Genomic DNA, 22,006 nt, shown 5'->3' with positions numbered 1-22,006 from the left:
TGGGGTTCAAAGCAGTGGCAGGACAGAGGCAAGGCTGGGTGCAAGAGTGGGGCAGCAGGAACAAGGTAGTTCAAGGTAGGGGAAGCAAGAACAAGATAGTGCAAGAGCAGGTGCAGTGGTGGGCATAAGCATTGAGCAGCCAGCAAGCCATGACTGGCTTAAGAGCTGGTCTGCTGGCCCCTGCAACCGATCAGGCAGCCTGATGCAGGTCAGCTGTACTGATGAGGATGTCTGGATATTAGCTCTGTTGCAGGCCCTGATTGCTGCCATACAGTGGTGGAAGTTGTTCAAGGCATTACTTTTTGGTATTGTACATTTTATCCACAGCAAAACTGTCTTGCTATCACCTTGAGTTGAAAGTGTGTGAGTGCATGAAGGGAGGCCTTTCAAGACCGTTTGTATAAACTAAAACATTGTCTGATTGCTACAAGATTTTTGGAAAAACTTCTGATTATTGAAAGGATACATACGTAGCTTAATATAGTCTCTCTTGCAGGCTGAATGAGTATACTAATATATACAAGTTTCTCTCCAAGCATCATATTCCTTGTCAGTATTAATTAGCTAGGATTACTACTGGTTAATTTTATTCTCAAGTAAGCTCATGAGCATGAATTTTGTTTCACAATCCAAAACTGTTGTTCTCCTTTACTTAGAAACTGATTGATCACTGATTACTTAGAACTGATTATTTAGAAACTGACTCATGAAGTGAGTCCAAGTTGGTTGTTTTTTCATTTCTGTCATGATATCCTATAGTACAGGGGGAAAACAAACCACTCATTGGCCTTAGTCTAAAGTGCTAGGACTAACGGAGTAATGAGTGTTAATATATAACATATTATGATTTAAGAAACCTAACACATAATAAATATACAGCGATAAACTGCTATTTGGAAAGGAAAATAATCAGGTCTGAAATGAAATGTATCCAATATACAACTTTGTTATCCCTTTAAAAACTGTGTTGACAATGAACATTATCACTTCATATTGACACGTGAACATTTAGATCAGTCATCTTTGTCAGTTTCTACATTTATTTTAAATATTAGCTCTTGTATAAGACAAATATATTGAGAGATTATACTCCTTTGTGTCCTGCTGTGAAATTTTCAAAGTTTGTAACTACTGTAAACAAAAAATCAGTGTTAATTTGGGGTTAACACGTTAACCTTACTAAAATAACCTTTATGCAAAATACATAACGCTGCTGTTAAAACATAAAGTTACACATAAAGCTAACTTACATTAATGTTCTGCTACCATTAGTTAATGAGTATTAACTACTTTATTGGTATGTGAAAATTTATTTTATATAGTCTAATAACATTAGCTATAGCTCAGAGGACACACATTTTCAAATTCTTTCAATGTATCCATAATTACATACAGCACTTAGTCTTTTAATGCATAAGAATCTTAATGGTACTATTGTATTGTATCTTGCATAAAAGTCAGCATCCTTACTTCAAAAAGTTTTTGTTTGGAAATTTCTATTTTAAAATAATTAGAAACTTAAGAGTGACAGACAGATCACTACATAAAACTTAATCTGTCTCCATCTAATTTTCAAAGCCAGAGAAGCTTCTCTTAACTGTTTGAAATGAAATTAAAATGAAATTAAAAGATGCATACAGTCCCTTGTCACCCACTAAGTGTATGTTTTAATTATTACCTGGCTGCAGCTTGGATGGCAGCCACTTCTTGTGAGTTCCCTTATGCAAGTCTCCTGTATGGTTCTCTGATACCTTGAGCCAGCAGTCAGCAGCCTTTCAGAAGTGATGTGCCGAGACTTCATTTATACACTCTAATTTAAGTTTTTGTGTGCCAGTAATAAATTTTAATGTTTTTTAGAAGGTATCTCTATAGGTCTATATATTATGTAACCAAATTACTGTTATATGGAAAGTAAACAAGGTTTTCAAAATGTTTCAGAAGCTTTATTTAAAATTAAATTAAAATGCAGATCTTATCAGTTTAGTGTGATCCTTGCCCTTGCTGAATTTTCCAATGTCTGGCATGTATTTGGATACTTTAAACTGCACACAGGCTTCTGAGTGACACCAGCTGGCAGGAAGTCAGCGGCTGGAACCCTAGATTGGCAGCTGAGTTGAGTGGAGCTGGCGGCTGGTAGGGCTGAGCAGGGCTGGAGGCCTGGACCTTGTCTGGCAGTGGCAGGGGGCCTGCACTGGAACTCCAACTGGAAGCAAGGTGAGTGGGGCTGCAGCAGGGACCCTGGCTGGCAAGGGGCCAGCAGCCGGAACCCCAGAGCAGTGACTGAGTGGCTCAGCCCACCACCACTCTGGGGTTCCAGCTGCCAGCTCCTGCCAGCCAGGGTCCCAGCCCACTGCCAGCCTGGGGGTCCTTCACCCAGACCGGCAGCGGGTGCTGAGTGGGACCAGCGGTGGGACCCCAGCTGGCAGGAGCCAGTGGTGGAATCCCCAGAGCAGCGGTGGGCTGAACCACTCAGCCTGCTGCCACGTGCCATCAAAAATCAGCTTGTGTGCCACCTTTGGCATGTGTGCTGTAGGTTGCCGATCCCTGCCTTGAGCTATTGCATGGCCCACTTTTCTCCAGATCTCTGGAACAGACATGAATTGTGAATATCTACAGACCTCCTAAAATCTGCAGTAGAGGAACTCCTCTGCTGGGGTTCAGGAAGTGTGCCATTAGGGAGCCTCTGACCTTTGCATTTTAGAAGGTACATTACTGGGGAAGATGATTGCCCTGCTGGACTAATAAGATTAACTGGAGAAAGGAATCTTCTCCTGCAGAAAGTTAAGGCCACTTAGGCAGGCATCCAACTGTTCTTCAGCCCTTCTGGGTATGTCTACGCTGCAATTAAAAATCTGTGGCTTGCTCGGGCTAAGGGGTTGTTTAACTGCGGTGTAGACATTTGGGTTCAGCCTCGAGCCCAAGCCTTGGGACCATACTCCCTTGCAGGTTCCCAGAGCTCAGGCTACTACCTGAGCCTGAACTTCTACACCAGAATTAAATAGCTCCTTAGCATGAGCTCTTTACTTGAGTCAGCTGGCACAGGCTAGCCATGGGTGTTTAACTGCAGTGTAGATATACGCCTAGAATTATAGATTCTAAGGCCAGAAGGGACAATTGTGATCTAGTCTGACGTTCTGTATAACACAAGCTATAGAACTTCCCCAAAATAATTCTAGAGCATGTCTTTTAGAATAATATCCAATCTTTGATTTCAAGATTTCCAGTGATAGAGAATTTACCATGACCCTTGGTAAACTGTTCCAATGGTTAATTACCCTTATTGTGAAACATTTGCACTTTATTTCCAGTCTGAATTTGTCTAGCTTCAGCTTCCAACTATTAATCCTGTTACACCTGTCTCTGCTGAATTGAAGAGCCCATTATTAAATATTTGTTCCCCACGTAGATACTTAGAGATGGTAATCAAATTCCCCCTTAGCCTTCTTTTTGTTAAACTAAATAGATAAAGCTCAGTGAGTCCCTCACAATAAGGCATGTTATCTAATCCTTTAATCCAGGGGTGAGGAACCTGTGGGTCGAATGTGGCCCGCTGCTTAATTTCATCTGGCAGTGTACCGTGTGGTCCAGTTGCTCTATACCAGTGACTTGTCCTCTTTGTCATTTCCCCAATTTTTCTGTCATCTACAGACTTCATCAGTATGATTGTTTTCTTTTAGGTTGTTAATAAAAATGTTAAATAGCCAAGAACTGATAATTACCCTGTCATCCTGTTTGCCCTTTTTAAGAATTGGCGTTCTTCCAATCTTCTAGAACTAACCTTGTGCTCCAGGATTTATTAAAAGTCAACTTCTTCCAAGATCTAAGGTACTTAGATACTTCACTAATAGGAACTTAAATAAAATAGAACTCTTGCCGCATAATTCACACAGAAAACTTTGTACCAGATTAGTCTGCTTTACCACTTCCTTTGTCATACTTCTGTGCTCAGTAATAGGTAAACAACTACCCTTCAGTAGACCTGCTGAAGAAGCTGCTTCCTCAGAGAGGCAGTGCCTAAGTTGTCAGACAGGGACTCTGAGGCCTTGGCTACACTGGTGTTTTACAGCGCTGCAACTTTCTCGCTCAGGGGGGTGAAAAAACACCCCCCTGAGCGCAGCAAGATACTGCGCTGTAAAGCGCCAGTGTAAACAGCGCTGTAAGCTAATCCCCATGGGGAGGTGGAGTATGTGCAGCGCAGCGCTGGCACTGTGACCACACTCACACTTCAAAGCGCTGCTGCTGGAGCGCTTCCGCGGTAGTGCTGTGCACTTGCAAGTGTAGCCATACCCTGATTCTGAATAGGATGCCTGCTTCTTACCCCAGGCTTTTAGCTTTATATATGCAAGTTTCTTTTGGAAACTAGCTGCTGAATAAAATATGCGATGACAGAATTTGGCATCAAGCATTTTATGTGTTGTCATTTTACAAAGAGAGCTTTATTTGTCAGATTTTGATAAATACCATTTTTTTTTGTTGGCTACAGTAGAAACTTTGATACATGCTAATGACTTAAAATCTGACTTCGTTGTAGTTAGATATCCTTTTTTAGTCAGGAGTCGGCTTTCTTGAAGAATTCTCACATGGTTGATTCTGTGATGTAGACACAGTTGACTGTTTTGCAGAAGGTCCAGATGACTGGTGTGGAGCATGGTTTTGAAGAATTGAAGGATTAAATAGTTACAGAGCATGAACTATCCCTTCATCTTAAAGGTGCCTCTTTCAAGTCAAGATTGAGAAAGGTAGATGATGAGCCTTTATTGGATTTTATTGGATAAAGCATAAATATTTCTTAATATTGTACTCAGTTATGAGATCATGGAGTTTGGGTGTCTACATATGGGATGGGGAGAGTTGGAGAGAGAGCAGTACTTAGAGCCCTTGGCCAATTCCGTGGGAAATCTGGTGTGGAATAATGTAACCTGAGAGGGGAAAACCCCTCCACTTTGGGTGATTGGAGGAAAGTGGACAGTTCTCTTAGGGCTGTGTTGCCAGGCTCCAGGAGAAGGAGCCTGGCCGTATGTGTCTGAGCAAGTTCTGAAGTCCCCTGCTGCACTTGTTCTCAGTGGATCCTTGGAGATGTTTACTGAACCTGGGGAGCTCATTGCCTTTCAGAGATTAAGTCCCCTACCCTGTTTCTGAAGGAATACATTTTCAGAGTTGCTGACATGTTAACATTATAGTATTTTCCTTCTGGCTCATTCCTGTAATAACGTCCATAAGAAGTGATGATCTAGTCCCAAGTTATTTCGTTTTATTTTAAATTTAAAAACAACAACACGCACTAACTACATCATCAGTGTAATGTGTGTATGTACTATCTTAATGATGGAAGGAAGAAGGCAATTAGCAAAGGTTAATTGGAACATTTTATGAATATGTTAAAGGAAGAATGGTCTGATATCAGACCTTATAAAAATGAATGTCTAGATACATGGCCCTTTCCATAGTATCTGAGTTTTACATAGCATTATAATATTGTGGTTACATTACACAGTTACAGAACCACATCTAATTTATTATAGCATTCTGTTAAAACGTGGCAATAAATCAGTGGGTTTTCTGGTGGCTTGTGTTGGATTAAAAATCTTTACAAAGGTATGACCCTCATTAAATGTGAAAACGTTACTCCTGATCTGGCTTCTTTGTATTAATTCCTTCTCTTAAAACAAAGATTACCTAAGTATGATGGTGTCAGACATTTTCAGGAAAATTTTACTGGAACTTACAAAGTACAGGAACCACTAGGGTAAAATTTTCAAAAGTGCTTAACTCACTTTGGAAAATGAACTCCTAAGTCATTTAGACATTTTTTAAAAAGTTACCCTTAGGCAAGATCTACACTAGAAGCACTTTTAATGATATTGCTATGAGATTACAGGAATACTGGCAATACACTGATAGTGTTGTGGATTAGTTTGTACTGGCAAAACTATACTTTTGTCGGTATAGCTTGTTGCAGCCTGCCCCTCTCCCCCAAATGAAATAAGCTATATGGACAAAAGCACAGTTTTCTGGTATAACTGCATCTACACTAGGGGTTTAATGATGGTTAGAGATCACATCTCTTCACAGCCCTGATTAATACAGTTATGCTATCAAAAGTTTGTAGTGTAGACTGGTCTCAGTCTCTAATGAAATTTGAAAGTGAAATTTACAATGTAATTTTAGCCCTTGAAGCAGATTAAATATTTCTAAAATCTTTTCTATCAAAGTTATCTTAAGCATATTATTGACAAAGTTGATTTTACTCTCTTTTGAAGGAATGAAATTCAAATTTAAAGAAAAACTGCAGTGACTAATTTTGTAACTGTAGATGTTTCCAGTATACTATTTAAAGAAGAAATGCATAAAAGAGTTTAACATTGTTTGCCTTTGTCACTTGTGTACTCTGCAAAGTTAACCAGGTTCAAAAGCTCTGTGGGGGGCAGAGGCTGTCATTAACCTACAATATCCAGCTAGCACAATGGGACCCTGACCTGACTGAATCCTCTGTGTGCTACTGCAATACAAATGACTGATGAAGAATCACTTTCTGAATCTTGTTAAATGATATACTGCTTAGTTATGATTAAGGTTGCCTTTTAGTCACAGGTATTTTTAGTAAAATTCATGGGCAGTAAATAAAAATTCATGATCCATGACTTTGTACTGTATACCCCTGACTAAATCTTGGGTGCTCTGGGGCAGGGAGTGGCTCAGGGGTGCTGTGGGTGCTTTGGAGGGGTTGTGTGGCCCGATAGCCACCACAGCTGCTGGGGGTGGGGGGCGGAGCCGGGCAGCAGCATGGGCCTGGGACCCCTGATGCTGCTGGGGGAGGGCAGTTGGGGGGCTGTCCGGCTCCCCACCTCACTCCATGTGGCTCCCTGGAAGCGACGACATGTCCCTCAGCTCCTAGGCAGAGGCACAGCCAGGGTTCTCTGTGTGCTGCCCCCAACCCTAGTGCTGGCTTCACAGCACCTATGGGTGGAAACAGTGTGCAAAGCTGCCTGGCCATGCCTCTGCCTAGGACCCGAGGGACATGTCACTGCTTCTAGGAAGCCCCCTGAGGTAAGCGTCGCCCAGAGCCCTCACCCCTCCTCTGCCCCAACCTCCTGCTCCAGCCCTGAGTCCTCTCCCACACCCAAATTTCTGCTGCTGCTGGGGTGGGAGAGTGAGGTGGCCTGAGACTGCCCCAGCAGTGGCTGGTGCAGCTGGCTCAAGAGATGTCCAAGCTGCACAAGTGGCCCCCGGACCAGCCGATACAGATGTTACGGGGGTCCTGGAAAGTCACAGAATCCGTGACTTCCATGACAGACTCACAGCCTTAATTATGATTGGATGAGATGACAAATTTCAGTGCAAGAGATTCTCTTGGCAGGTTTCCTGTTCAAAACGTGCAATAATCTTTTAGATTATTAGTATGATACAAAGAAGCCTAAAAAGATGTACAGACAAAAAACAAGCACAAAAATGTAGGCTATGTTTGAGAAAAAAACTTGCCAGTAGTGAAATGTGTTGGGCTGTGGCATAGTATTTTTATGGAGGGAGTGGAAATCTCATAATTTGGGACTTCTAAAATTGGATTAGATGACTAGTAAACATGGTGTAAGGAAGAAACCTTCATTGGCAGGTATTATCATGCATGTCTTCCTTAGAGACCAGGTTAAACTAATATCAGTAGTCTTAACTTTTAGTTTTCTTTTTCTCTTTTTCCCCCATGTGTCATGCTGAATTCATCTTCCTACTTGGTGTTACCGTGTCTTCTCCTCTCAGATCCCAATTCAGCAAACCGTTTAAGCAGATTTTAAAGTCTCATTGAAATAAATGGGAGTTAAAGCATGTGTGCTTAACTGCTTTTCTGCATCAAGGACTTAGTTGTTGTTTAGGTAAATAAAAATAGTAAAATTCTTTCCTAGTAAATCAGTCCTTTCAGCCCCTTGATTCTTTTGTTGCTCTTATGTGAAGTCACTCAGTTTTGTCCACCTTTTAGATCATGTGAATCTGAGAAATGAATGCAATCCACCAGCAATTTTCTGCCCTGTCTTCTGCCTTTTTTTTTCTTGCTCCTGTTTCTGATCTTTCTAGGACCTCCATATATTATTTCTTCATGGTGTTTGCAACTCCACTTAGTCAGCTTGGGGTGAGGAAGTAATTTTCCTTCTGGTCAGATTGGCAGAGAACCCTGGGTTTTTTGCCTTCCTCTGGAGCATAGGCACATGTCACTTTCCACCATTGACTCTAGTTCAAACCAGATTCTCTGTAATGTGAAGTCTTTAAATCAAGATTTGAGGACTTCAGTAGCCCAACCAGAAGTTATGGTCATCCTACAGGAGCGTATAGATGAAGTTCTGTGGCCTGCAATATGCAGGAGATCAGACTAGTCAGTGGTTCTCAGTGGCCTGATCAGGACACGTGCATCCAATATGACATCCTCCGGGACCACTGGACTAGATGATCATGATGTCCCTGGTAACCTTAAAATCTACTGAAATTCACAGAGGAGGTTCATAATGTGCGGTTGATACCTTCTACCATATTATGAATGAATATGTTAAATAAGGCTGGTTCCAGCAGTACAACGTTAGAAGCCTTCCTTAGCTTAAAATGAAATAAGTTTTTCTGTTTATCATTACCAGAACTAGCTAATATTTTTCAAATGAAAAATGGGCCTTTTTCCTTTGAAAACAACAACCTTTCTCAACCAATTTGGTGGTGAGGGAAATATTCTTTCCCAGCCTCCTCTCCCATCCCCAAGGTGACTAGTGCAAACCCACAGCAGATCTTAAAACCTGCTTCTACTCTGCTCCCATGTGTGGATGGAGAGCTGCTGATCAGTGTTTGAGAGAGAGTTCCCCTTCCTCTGGTGCATATGGTGGGTCAGTGTCCCCCTCTGGTCCAGCCATGTCCTGTTCCATTCCACTTAGGTAAGTCCGTCGCCCTTCTGCCTCCCTTGTCCTCTTTTTCCTACTGCCCAGACAAGTCACCACATTCAGTTGTGGTGAGCACATTCTTACTCACTTTTCAGAGTACAACTGCACTGAAAGTGAATGTTGTTTTTGTGGATGATGCCTTACTCCCCGTCAACCTGTACAAAATGGTCATAGCAACGACTAACATTTACAAATGATGCTATATCCAAGGGGGAGAAGGTGTCTAAATAACAATGCTATCTGATCAATGCTATAATGCGGGCAAGTTTCTTGTGGTACAGAAGAATTAAATTGAAATTCTAGAACACAGTAAAAGTAAATGCTTTTCCAGCTATGTCTATACTAGAGTGAAAAGAGGGTTTGTTTGTTTGTTTTTTTTTAAAGCAAGTGACACTATTCACTACATTGCTGCTTTGAAGTAAAATTCAGAGAGCAGATTTTGCTCACTCTGCGTGATTTCACTTTTTACCTCAACTTATATACATTTCATTTTGTTTGGAAAAGGGAATACCTGAATTAGTGCACCTGATTGGATACAAAATTAACAGGATACTCCTCCTTAAATAGATTTTAAAAGGGTATCTTAATTTTAAAAATCCTGTTTGGCCCTCCATGTTTGTATACTGTCAAAGCTTGATTAGGGTGGACAAATTAAATTATAGCAAAGGAATTCAGTGTGCAAATTTTGGTGGCGCAGGTATACTTAACTCTTATGCAGCACTCTTCAACTTTAAAGACATTTTTAAACAGTGGCTAATTTTTAGAATCCTTGGGTATTAAAAAGTCTGTTATATCAAATTTGTTAAAGCATTTTAGATCACCATTGTCTCTTTATTCACTTAAAGTTCGGCTGCAAAAAACTAATAAAATTAATCTAATTTGCTTGCACCCTGCTCTTCTAGTTCTGGTAAAAGGACATTGCTGCTTTTACCAGATGTCCCAATTGCTTTTATGTTAAGTGATCAACCATGGAGTGAAGTGTGTTTTGGGTAGGTAGACTACTTATTTGTTTACCTCTGTTGGAATTTGTACTATTTGCTATGATGTACATGAACTCTACTATGATTAATTGCATAACAGCCAAACTACATTTATCTTTAACAGAAGGGGACAAAAGAATTTGCAGAAGATTTTAACTGAACAAGAAATTCAGGGAAGGAGAGAGAAATGCCGAAACCAGTAAGTAGATGCCTCCTTGCTCTTCTAGAATTTGACATAATAATAGCCATAATGCTCCCTGGCCTGTGATCTTGTCAGATCTCATAAGTTAATAATCAAGGTTGGGCCTATTTAATACTTGGAAATGGGCAAGTGTCCAAGATAAAAATCTGGGTACTTCAAAAAGTGGTGATTAGTGTTTCATCTTGGGGGGCCCTACTCTCTGACAATACTGAACTAACATTGCAGCACAGTGTTAGGGGGAATTGTTCTTCTGGAGTTTCTATATTTCAGGTGAAACATAATGGTGAAAAGTGGCTCAGAGATGCACCTCATGTATCTATTTCATTGCCTATTTAAGTCAGTAGAAGTACTTCCATTGACTTAATGTGTATTGGATTGACCCTGTATGGGGGCTTGCAGGGAAAGGCTTGCTTAGGTGAGCAGTGAGAACAGTCCCTGTGGTATGGGGGAGTGATGTGCAGCAATGTAATGAAACTTGTATGGCAATTTAGAATGTTATGGCCTTCTTTGCACCATAGGACTGGCCTGGATGTCTTTTGGCTTGACTCCTTGGTGGGAATAACTTGGATCTTATTTGTGGTTTGGGACTGTAAATGCGATAGAAAGGCAAGCACACACTTTTCATAGTCTGATTAGCACCTCATTTGCATTGAGGTCAGGTCTCATCCCTGTTCCTGCTGAGATGAGGGACACAAACTGGTTAACCCTTAAACTTCAGCTTCTGGAAAGGTTCCAATATTCTTTAGAGAGAATATTATTGGGAGAATATTATTTAGCCACTGAATCATTCTGCCCGAGTTTTAGTAGGACTTTTAAGGCTCTCCTCTACCATCCATAAAGTGGCTTCTAGTTGTCCCTTCATTCTCCCAAGTTTCATTGACATGGAATGGTCAGTTTAAGTATAGAGAATAAGCAATGGGAGCTTGAATGCTATTTGTGCCTTGTACTCAGCCACTGGAATAAATAATTATGGTAATACCTAGCTCTATGCAGCTCTGTTAATCATTAGATTGATAAGAAATTTTGCTGTTGGTTCAGACTTGTCAGTATAAGGAGGTTGTCTTCTTTTATGGCTACACCCTTTCCATTGGGAGCTGTCTGTTAAATGTAGGAAAATACCACAGCAACACATAGACTTGTGACCCGTTGATTATTTTGATTCTCTTAATAGGGCTTTCAGTAGAGCTTCCCAACTAGGTGTTGGGAGTTTAGTGGTCCTATAAAACTGAAGAGGGAAGTCTCGGAGGCCATCCTACTGCATTACGGGGATTTTTATGCAAACTCAGATCCATGGAACTACTAAAGCAACTGGGAGACAAGTAGCTTGAGAAGAACCAAGGCTGCTACCTGTGTCTGTGGCCTGGGACCAGACCCTTGAAGTTTGGGTGGGCAAAGCTCCTTTCTGCCTTGGCTAGCCAGAGAGAATCCTGGGCAATATAGTTCCAGGGCTGCTGAGAGGAAGGGAGGAAGTAGGATATAAACTGCTTTATTCCCTCATAGCTGAGACTGAAGGGAGTTAAAAGTGCTGGCGGTCTCTCGGAGACAAGGAAAATTTGAATACGAGATCTCAGAGAAGAATCTGGACTCCTGTTAGGGAGGGGTGCAATTGTTTTATGGGGACTTTTATACAAAACTTCTCAATTTACTGTCTTTGGCTTTGCCAGAAGACCTCTGGGGAGAATGCAAAATCCATGGAGGACTAGAATCATAGAATATCGGGATTGGAAAGGACCTCAGGAGGTCATCTAGTCCAACCCCTTGCTCAGAGCAGGACCAATCCCCAGACAGATTTTTGCCCCACATCCCTAAATGGCCACCTCAAGGATAGAACTCTCAGGCCAATGCTCAAACCACTGAGCTATCCCTCCAAGTGAAATAAACACTTTAGGGAAGGGAGTTAGGGAAGTACACGATTGTATTTTGGAGAAATGCAGTGGCATTGCCTTCTATAAATTGTCATTTACTGTACCTACTGTTAATAACTAAAGCATAATGCAGGAGCACACTTTCACACAGCATTGAGAATTATACTACCTGCTCTCAAGCTTTTCATTGGCTGCTTTTGAAGTGGTGGATGGATTTCTTTTTAGTTTGTCTTTTTTTTTTCCAGCCTGAATGGCCTAAACAATGGTTATGTTCAAGACTTGTCTTTATGAAAATATGTAATATGACATCTACTTCCTTCTAGGACTCCTACTGTTGTGCGTTGGGGTTAGAATGTGATTTGTTTGTTTCCCTGTGGCCAGTCCTAAGCTGTGGAAGGTCTCTCTCTCTCTCTCTGGGCATCTGCCTCACCTCATCTCTCAATTTAAAAACAGCCAACTAACAACCAAAAAAAAATTTTCTCCCAAGTTCATTGTGTATTAAATCCTTGTATGAACCTCTTTTTCGTTGAATGACTTCTCTAACTTTTTATCTGTTCTGTGTTTGTTGATTTTTAGTTCTAATGTGTTTTAGACTTCACTCTAAGCCATGACCGGTGCCTTAATTACTGTAGAGCATCTCGTGGGTTGGCACTTAATATTATAAAGAGAGAGCACTTTGATAATACTATGCTATAGCTCTTTTTACCTATATCACTATGACTGTTTTAGCTGTCTTCTGTTTTATAATGTCTTGGTTGGAACGTGAGTGGTCTAATGTGTAGAATTCAGAGGATCTAACAAATTCTTGCAAATGTGAGAGCCTGGGCAATATAACACATTCATTGATTTCTTTTTTTTTAGGTGACCCTTCATACCATTGTAGAATAAATTTTGTCTTTGGATCTATGTATAATCAGTCATGAAGCTCATATATATTGTTTCGACTTTGAAAGACTTAGTAGAAAAGACCTTTGCCAAACCGTATTTGGCTTTAATGTATTAGCCTGTTGTAAAGAAGTATTTTGTATTTTATATTTCACTATCACCTCTAATAACAGTTGCAGATCACAGTGAAATCCAGAGGGGATCTCAGTTTCACTTTGTGTTTAGATGGAAAATAGATCAAGTTTGGCTGGAATGTTGAACACAGAATCCAGTTGACAGTTTTGTGTCACAGATGAAATTAATAACAGAACCTAGCTGGATAATTCTTAGGACTTTCTCAATACTAAGTCTCCTTCTGGGATCATGTTCATGCCACTGCAAATTACATCTTTTGAGCGGTAATTGAAAGCCATTATTTGAAAGGTGGAAGTGTTTGATCACATATACATTATTAGGCCAAATAGTTGGAGTTAGGACTTTTAAAGATATTAAGGTGATGAGTACTTTATTATCAATCCTAGATAATTCTACTTTCTGTTTGATAATTTAGCATACTTTTTCCACTGAGGCTATATTTGGGATCCAGTGGCCTTCCCATAGGCTATTTATTCAGCAGTGCTTGTACTCGTCTACATACTCAACTCTATTGAGCATCATGGAATTTAGCTCCAGATCCAGTTTTCATTGTAATATTCCAGTGATTTCAATGGGAGTTGCATCAGGCCCTTAACTCACAAAAGATAATTATTATCAATGGATGTATGACCTTTTGAAATGTTTAGTTATCTCAACGTCCTGAAAGAGCAGAATATTTGTTTAATCTTCTTTTTTCCAGTATGCTCTTCCCAAAAAACTGAATCAAAATCATTTAAAAATTTGTCATTTCCTCAGATCTTCACCTAAAGTAGAAGCATTGAGACTAAAATTAGACATGGTTACATAACTGTTAATCATTTCATAGCCTAAGAAGATTAGGTTTAATTGACTGTAGCATTTACAGAGAGTAAGAGGACTTCTACAATTTTTTTTCCCACCAGCTATTTTTTGTTAGACTTTGGAGTATGTGCGTACAGAACTCGAAGCCCTAGAAGGAGGAGGATAACACTACATAGGACACCTAATGATGGTAAATTGTGTAAATGCAGCAAAATAAAAATCAGTATATCTTCCTAAATCTTTTCAGGTATAGAATACAACCAAAAGCAGTAGACTTCAGACTGTAGAACAGTGTTGATATCCTAACATTTTCTTAATTATCTTAAATTTTGGAAGATTATAGTGAATTTTAATAATTAGTATTTAAATTTGATACTTGAATTGAATATAGTGTAAATGGACTATTTCTGGCTAGATAAGGTTTAGTTATATCATTTTCATAGGAAAATCTTTCAAATTTACTTTCCTGTTATGTGGTAGGCCTTGTGGCCTCAGGACAGCCCTGCAAGTGGCCCCTCACCTCAAGTTTTCCTTGTGAGTAACCTAGAGGACTCCACTTCAAGCTCTGACTTAAATATCATCCCCACTCCCTCCCCCCCGCCCCCCGTGGTCCAGTTTATTACAAAATATCATGCAATACTCTCTAACAAAAATCCCAACACATCATCCATATTGCCTCCGACCATACAGTCTTCGCTGTCACCATACCCCAGTGTCTTCCATCACAGCTAGGTTCCTTATCTGTCCTCTTTCATCCATCTTCCAGGACAGCCATCCCCAGTCCTTCCACCTGGGGTTGCAATTCAGCTCTTCCCGGTGGGAACTCCCATAGCCTTTCTGCCAGGACGATTCTTGCCAGGAAAGCATCCCTCAAACACCCCCTGGCCCTTCTCACTGTTCCTTGGGGTCCAGCTCTCAAGCAAGAAGATGTCAGTGGATAAGCCCTCCACTGCTGCTCCTTCTTTTTGCCCTCACTGTCCCTGGGCTCTGGCGCTCCAGCATAGAGCCAGCAGGCATCCCTCTGTTGCTCCTCTAGCCCAGGCTCTCTGGCTTGGGGGACAGCAGACCGTAAAATCCCCTTTTCTGCTCTTCTGCCTTCAGCCTTCTTGCAGGAACCACTTTGTCTCTGGTAGTTCTGATCTCCTAGGACCCTTCTTCTGACTGACTCAGCTTGCTCTGACTCACCTTTTCTGGCCCCCAGGTGCTGCTCTGATTAATTGGTCCAGCTGGGAGCATCTGGACTTGAACAGGAGAGTTGAGCCCAGTTTCATTTAATGGACCAGTTACCTTGTTATGAGTAGCTAAATTACAGTTCAAATAGTTCTATGTGGCATTTATTTTTACAGTATAAATGGATATACAGATGGCCAACAGAGGGTATGTGTACATTGCAATGTAAGCCTAGGGTTAATGAGATTTGAGTCCACAAACCCTGGGTTTGCAAGCCCAGCGCTTAAGCTTCCACACTGCATATTGACCATACGTTTAGAATTTCTGGACCAGGGCCTGTAGGCCAGGGCTTCAGCATCCACGCTGCAGTATGCAGACTGAATCAAAGCAGTTTATGCCAGGCTTCCTGTTGCTCTAACCCCTGGTTTATGGTGCAGTGTGTGAAAATTTGACTGTCCACTCGGCATGTTACAGGAGGTTATCACAGCCTGCCAGGTTTTCAATAGATCCTGCTGAGCTGTCTTTTGGGTCTGCATGCTCCCAGCAATTGGATCAAGCAGCAGGGAGGAGTCGCCATTTGTAGAGCTTTTTCTTGCACTTTTACTCCAGCAAATGGGCAGAGCAGCCATGAGATGAGGTGGGCATTCCTGCAGCAGTTTCTGACCTACCAAAGGCACCTGCTGGAGGAGGGCGATACAGGAAAATGAAGCTGACTGATGCTGCTCATGATCTTTATGTAGCCTCTGATGCAACCTACATAGACCAGTACTTCTGGTGCCGGGCTCCAAGCACAGACTGGTAGGATCACATCGTCAAACACACCTGGGATGACCAGCAGTGAATCCCAAACTTTCCCATGAATAAAGCTACATTTCTGGGAGCTGTGTGAGCAGCATGCCCCAACCCTCTAGCATTATATGACATGCATGAGGGCATCCCTAATGGCCCGAAGCAGGTTGCTGTAACTAAGTGGAAACTGGCTACCCCAAACTGCTACAGGTCTGTTGCGAAATAGTTAGGTGCTGGAAAGTCAATCAAGGGTAAAATGGTTGTGGAGGTTTCTAAGGCAATCAGGCATGTGATTTCCACAAAAGTGGTGGGCATAAACAATATCCCTGAAGTAACTGCTGGTTTTGAGGAATGGGGTTTCCAAATTATACTGGAGCCATTGATAGGATTGCTTCTAGTTTGCCCTCCTCCAGCCCAAGATTACATAAACTGCAAACTACTCCGTTACTATGTAGACCCTTGTGGACCCCAGAGGCAGATTTATGGACACCGACATGGGCTGCACATGATGCCAAGGTTTTCTGAATACTGGGAGTCTACATTCATGGACAGGTTGGGACACTATTCCCACTAAATGATATTGTTATAAATGGAGATATTGTTCACACTATTAACATGGGGAATCCTGCGTGCTCCCTTTTGCTTTGGCTACTGCCAAACATACTGATCTCAGCAGGACTGGCAAAAGAAGGTTCAGTTGAGCTTTCAGCAGGTGCATAATGGTGGTTGAATGTCTGGCTGGAGGGGATGGTTTGAGGAGATTGCATACAATGGTATACGGCCCATCTGCAACTGCTAGTAGTAAATATCCACAACAGCAAGAGATGGGAAACTAGATGGGAAAGGGATAGCTCAGTGGTTTGAGTATTGGCCTGCTAAACCTAGGGTTGTGAGTTCAATCCTTGAGGGGGCCATTTAGGGAACTGGGATAAACATTTGTCTGGGGATTGATCCTGCTTTGAGCAGGGGGTTGGAGTAGATGATCTCTTGAGGTCCCTTCCAACCCTGACATTCTATGAGTCTGTGAAAGTCTCTGAGTTACTACAGTAAATTCTTTCTCAGGTGTCTGAGTGGTGGGTTTTGTGGATATGCTTAGCATACAACAGATCATCATCATTTGGGATCAGAAGGGAATTTTCTCCCAAGTCAGATTGGCAGAGACCCGGGGATATTTTCCTTCTGCAGCATGGGGCACAGCTCACTATGCTGGTTTAAACTAGAGTAAATGGTGGATGGATTTGAAGTCTGTAAATCAAGATCTGAGGACTTCCATAACCTTCGGCTGAGTTACAGGTCTTTTACAGGAGAGAGTCAGTGAGGTTCTGTGGCCTGTGATGTGCGCAGAAGGTCAAACTCGATTATCATAATGGTCCCTTCTTCCTGACCTTAAAGTCTGAGTCTATGGTGCTGTTTACAGACCCATTTGGATGCCTGTGTCATCAATGCCATTATTGTGATTTGCTGTGCTCTTCATAATCTGTGTGAAGCCAAAGGTGAGCCATTTGCCCCTGAATGGAGCTATGACAGTAATGGATTGCTGAACTTGTACACTCAGCTAGAAAGTGCATCTGCCACAGCTAGGGCAGGATGCATCTGGGCAATATAAGGCAGGCATGCTCTGTACTCACATGTCATGGATTTTCATGGCCAATGAAATAGGGAGAATAGTATGTTTGAGTGTTATTATACAGTCCTTACAGTAACTGAGGTGCTATCACGTCATGCAGCGAAATGTAGGGGGAGAGGTAGATTGCTGTGCATTGTAATTATGAACGACATGATCGCTTATAAACTGTCAGGGACTGGATTTACTGGAGAATTGATGTAGAGCTGTATTGAGAAATAGAGTTTGCATATATCTTCTCAGTTGTCTCTTATCATGTGTTTACCTTAATTATTTGAAGCATACATTATGTAATGTGATGCAGTGATGGCAATAAAATTTCTTAGCAAAATAACCTTATTTTTTAACCTATATTAGAAAAGTACAATATTAAGTCATTGCCAGGTAGGCCAGTTGCCATAAGCGCATGAAAACAATAGTAATAAACCAACACCAAAACTTTTAACAAAGTGCATGAACAAGGCAAACAGGGCCACTGGTTTCAAACAATAAACCTTCTTACTGTTGTGTGTCTCCTGGCTGCCTGTTTTTGCTCCTTCCTATTTGTTGCTGCTTGCAGGGATTGGAGTTGTTCACGGGATGGAGCTTTGTCTGCACAGAAGTGGAAGCTTGCGGGGGGGGGGGGGCGGGGTGGAATCAGCACGGGGTTGGAGGACTGCTTTTTTCTTCCTCTGGTACTACAACTGCTTGTTGGCCTTGTCCGGAATTTCTACCATCATGGAAACGCTTCTGTTTGGACCTGTCCATGACAGTTCTGCATCCCAGGGTCCTGCTGGAGTAGGCCCACTCTACCAAGGTTGAAGGACCAGCAGAGCTCAAATGTACTAAAAGCAGAAATCAAACAGTACATTGTTGTTTCAGTGCCTCACAATAGGTTCAGTGCCATCTGCAGGCCAAAGTGCCTTGTGGAATCTCAAGGCCAAAAAATGATACTCTGTAAAACTGAGCTTCAGTATATCCTGAGGGAAATGCCTCAGCTCAGTTAATCACAGTGAAAATACTGCACAGTCAATGGCAAGGTACAGTTTACAGTTTTTTAAATAGCTGAGCTCTTTAAGAGGCATGGGGGGAGCTTACTACAGAAGCATTCGCTGTACTTTCAGACCTTGTACTTTCTGGAGGACATTACAATCCGAGAGGTGCGAGAATGGCAAAGGGAAATTTTATTTCAAGCTGCTTGGTTGCAAGCCAGCTGTGTGTGCCACAGAGATTTTCAAACTTATGGTGGAGAAGTAGCACATCTCTGAGTGAAGTGGGCTGGTGACCTACAGAAGAGGGCCCAGGAAATATGCCCTTCTCTGAAATGTGATTAGCAATATGGAGTTCCTGTTAGGTTTGCAGCTATCAGTGCCCGGGATTGGGTCAAAATTCGTGGGGGAATCAACAGAATGCTGTGTCAGCGTTCACATGGATGACTAGCTCCATACGGCACTCAATATAGACTGCTCTGAATGCATCTGCCCAGGGACTACATTCAAATACACATGATAATACAAACTCTAAAACATCTACCAAGCCATTCTTCCTCCCCAGTACGTTTCTGAACTGAATACAACCTCCTGACTGACTTTGATAATTGATTTTGTCATCCAGTTGCTCGAACAGTTTTTTCTGTTTACAGGCAGCTAATTACAGAATCATAGTGTTAAAAGTGCCTGCATGGGTCATTTAGTCTAACCTCCTGCCAAGATGCAGGATTTGTTGTGTCTAAACAGTCCAAAACAAATGACTGTCCAGCCTCCTTTTGAAAACCTCTAGTGAAGAAGCTTCCACAACCTTCTGAGGCAGTCTGTTCCTTTATCTTACTGTTGTTACAGTTAGGAAGTTTTTTTTTTTTCCATGAGATTTAATCTAAATCTGCTATGCTGTAGTTTGAACCCATTGCCTCTTGTCCTGCACTCTGAGGCAAAAGAAAACAACTTTTCTCCATCTTTTTTTATGGCAGCTTTTCAAGTATCTGAAGACTGCTGTCATATCTCCACATTCCCCCTTAATCTCCTCTCCCAAACTAAAGCCAGTTCCTTCAGCCTTTGCTCATATGGCTTGCATTTCATCCCTTTAACCAACTTTGTCGCTTGCATTTGGATACATTGTGGTGTGCCCAATTTGTAGGGTATGGCATACTAAAAGGGAAGTCTGTAAGAATGTGCATGTTTCTAGTAAAAAATTATTTTTAAATGCTTGTTTCCCTGTTTGTGCTTCATTTTGAATTCCATGTGGTAGTAGTGATGGGAAGGGGGATTTACACTAGAGCACTGGCATGCAATATGCCTTTAGTGGATACACACTGTTGCCTGTGGCTTGAAATACATTTTGGAATGGGTAAAAAACCAGAAATCCCTCTCACCCCAGTATTATTAACAAAAACCATGGAGTAAGAAACTTACCTTGTTGCCTCCATGGAGCATCAAAAAACTCCTGAGTAGAGACCCAGAATGTGATGCAGCTGCTCTAGTGGAAGTCTGCTCAGGAACTGATTTGAATACAAGAGTCACTTCACCATCCTCATCCGGCATTTGCTGACTTCTCTCCAGTCCTATACTGTATTAAAGGGTGAGAAGGTCATCATCCCAGCTAATCAGACTGTCATGAAATGCTGGTGGCTCAGTGCAGTACATTTGGTCCCTCATGAAAGGGTCAGGATGATAATGAGTTCCCAGAGGTGTGGTGGTTATCCCTGGCTTGCCAGTAGTTGTTTGTGAGCTGCTTAATCTGTTTCTAGCACTGGTCCAGTGAATCCTCAGTGCTGCCAGTTTCTTCGCTATTAGCTGCTATGCATGGTCATTCCTGGAACTCTTGCTAAAGTCAAACTGTTTGCTCGCCTTGCACCGGAGACTGATCAAAATCTGCTTGTGCTCCCATAGCCAGCTTGCAGCATGCTTGACAAAGCAGTTCTTTGTGTCAATGGCCATTACAAACAGTAGAAGGTTCACTCTGCAATTCAGTGGTCTGAACAAAATGCAAAGGTTGAAAATTGATTGGCCGGTCTTGGGATAGAAGGGACAAAGGACATTGTCCCATGGGATTGTTGGTGGATTCTCAGGACCCAATAAATGAATTTAGAGAAACTAAATGAATTCTTTGCATCGGTCTTCATCGCTGAAGATATGAGGGATATTTCCAAACATGAGCCTTTCTTTATATGTGACAAATCTGAGGAACTGTATCAGAATGAGGAGTCATTAGAGGAAATTTTGGAACAAATGGATAAATTAAACAGTAATAAGTCACCAAGACCAGATGGTATTCACCCAAGAGTTCTGAAGGAACTCAAATGTTAAATTGCAGAACTACTAACTATGGTTTGTAAACTATCATTTAAATCAGCTTCTCTGCCAAATGACTAGAGGATGGCTAATGTGACATCAATTTTTAAAAGGGGCTCCACAGGTGATGCCGACAATTATAGGCCAGTAAACCTGACGTCAGCATAGGGCAAACTGGTTGAAACTATGGGAAAGAACAGAATTGTCGGACACATAAATGAACATAATTTGTTGGGAAAGAGTCAACATGGTTTTTGTAAAGGGAAATCATGCCTCATCAATCTTCTAGAATTCTTTGAGGGGGTCAACAAGCATATGGACAAGGGGGATCCAGTGGATATAGTGTACTTAGATTTTCTGAAAGCCTTTGACAGGGACACCAAAGGCTCTTAAGCAAAGTAGGATGTCATGGGATAAGAGGAAGGTCCTCCCATGGATCAGCAACCGGTTAAAAATAGGAAACACAGGGTAGACTAAATGGTCAGTTTTCAGAATGGAGAGACAGTGATAGACCCGTGGGGTACGTACTGGGACCAGTGCTGTTCAATATATTCATAAATGATCTGGAAAAAGGAGTAAACAGTGAGATGGCAAAATTTGCAGATGATACAAAACTACTCAGGATAGTTAAGTCCAACGCAGACTGCGAAGAGTTATAAAAGGATCGCACAACACTGGGCAACTGCCCAACAAAATGGCAGCTGAAATTCAGTGTTGATAAATGCATAGTAATGCACATTGGAAAACAATCCCAATTGTCCATATAAAATGATGGGGTCTAAATTAACTGTTACCACTCAAGAAAGAGATCTTGGAGTCATTGTGGATAGTTCTCTGAAAACATCCACTCAGTGTGCAGCGGCAGTCAAAAAAGCTAACAATGTTAGGAATCATATTAAGAAAGGTCTAAATAATAAGACAGAAAATATCATATTTCTTTTATATAAATCCAGGGTACACCCACGTCTTGAATACCACATGCAGATGTCGTTGCCCTGTCACAAAAATGATATATTAGAACTGAAAAGATACGGAAAAGGTCAACAAAAATGATTAGGGGATCAGCTTCCATATGAGGAGAGATTACTAAAACTGGGACTTCTCAGCTTGGAAAACAGATAACTGAGGGGGGATATGATAGAGGTCTATAAAATCATGACTGGTGTGGAGAAAGAGAGTGAGTATTATTTACACCTTCTCATAACACAAGAACTAGGGGGTCACCAAATGAAATTAATAAGCAGCAGGTTTAAAACAAAAGAAGTATTTCTTCACACAATGCACAGTCAACCTTTGGAACTCCTTGCCAGAGGATGTTGTGAAAACCAAGACTATGATAGGGTTCAAAAAAGAACTGGATAAATTCATGGAGGATAGGTC

At 41.5% G+C, this 22,006-nt stretch overlaps 1 protein-coding gene across 2 annotated transcripts in view; it reads left to right on the top strand.

The window, feature by feature from the left end:
- The window catches only part of RDX (radixin), a 95,398-nt gene that overhangs the window by 8,371 nt on the left and 65,021 nt on the right, over positions 1 to 22,006 (top strand). Inside the window, exons 1-2 of one of the 2 annotated variants that reach the window (XM_030561249.1) lie at positions 4,623 to 4,739; positions 10,014 to 10,088. In XM_030561249.1, the coding sequence (XP_030417109.1) occupies positions 10,077 to 10,088 (12 nt within the window). In that variant the 5' untranslated portion in view covers positions 4,623 to 4,739; positions 10,014 to 10,076. Of the gene's footprint in view, positions 1 to 4,622; positions 4,740 to 10,013; positions 10,089 to 22,006 lie in introns of those variants that run through there. The other variant, XM_030561241.1, reaches the window with a different exon arrangement.

This window comes from Gopherus evgoodei, chromosome 1 (genome assembly GCF_007399415.2).
Source record: "Gopherus evgoodei ecotype Sinaloan lineage chromosome 1, rGopEvg1_v1.p, whole genome shotgun sequence".
Classification (NCBI taxonomy): Eukaryota; Metazoa; Chordata; order Testudines; family Testudinidae; genus Gopherus; species Gopherus evgoodei.
This window is presented reverse-complemented; position numbering and strand designations above follow the sequence as displayed.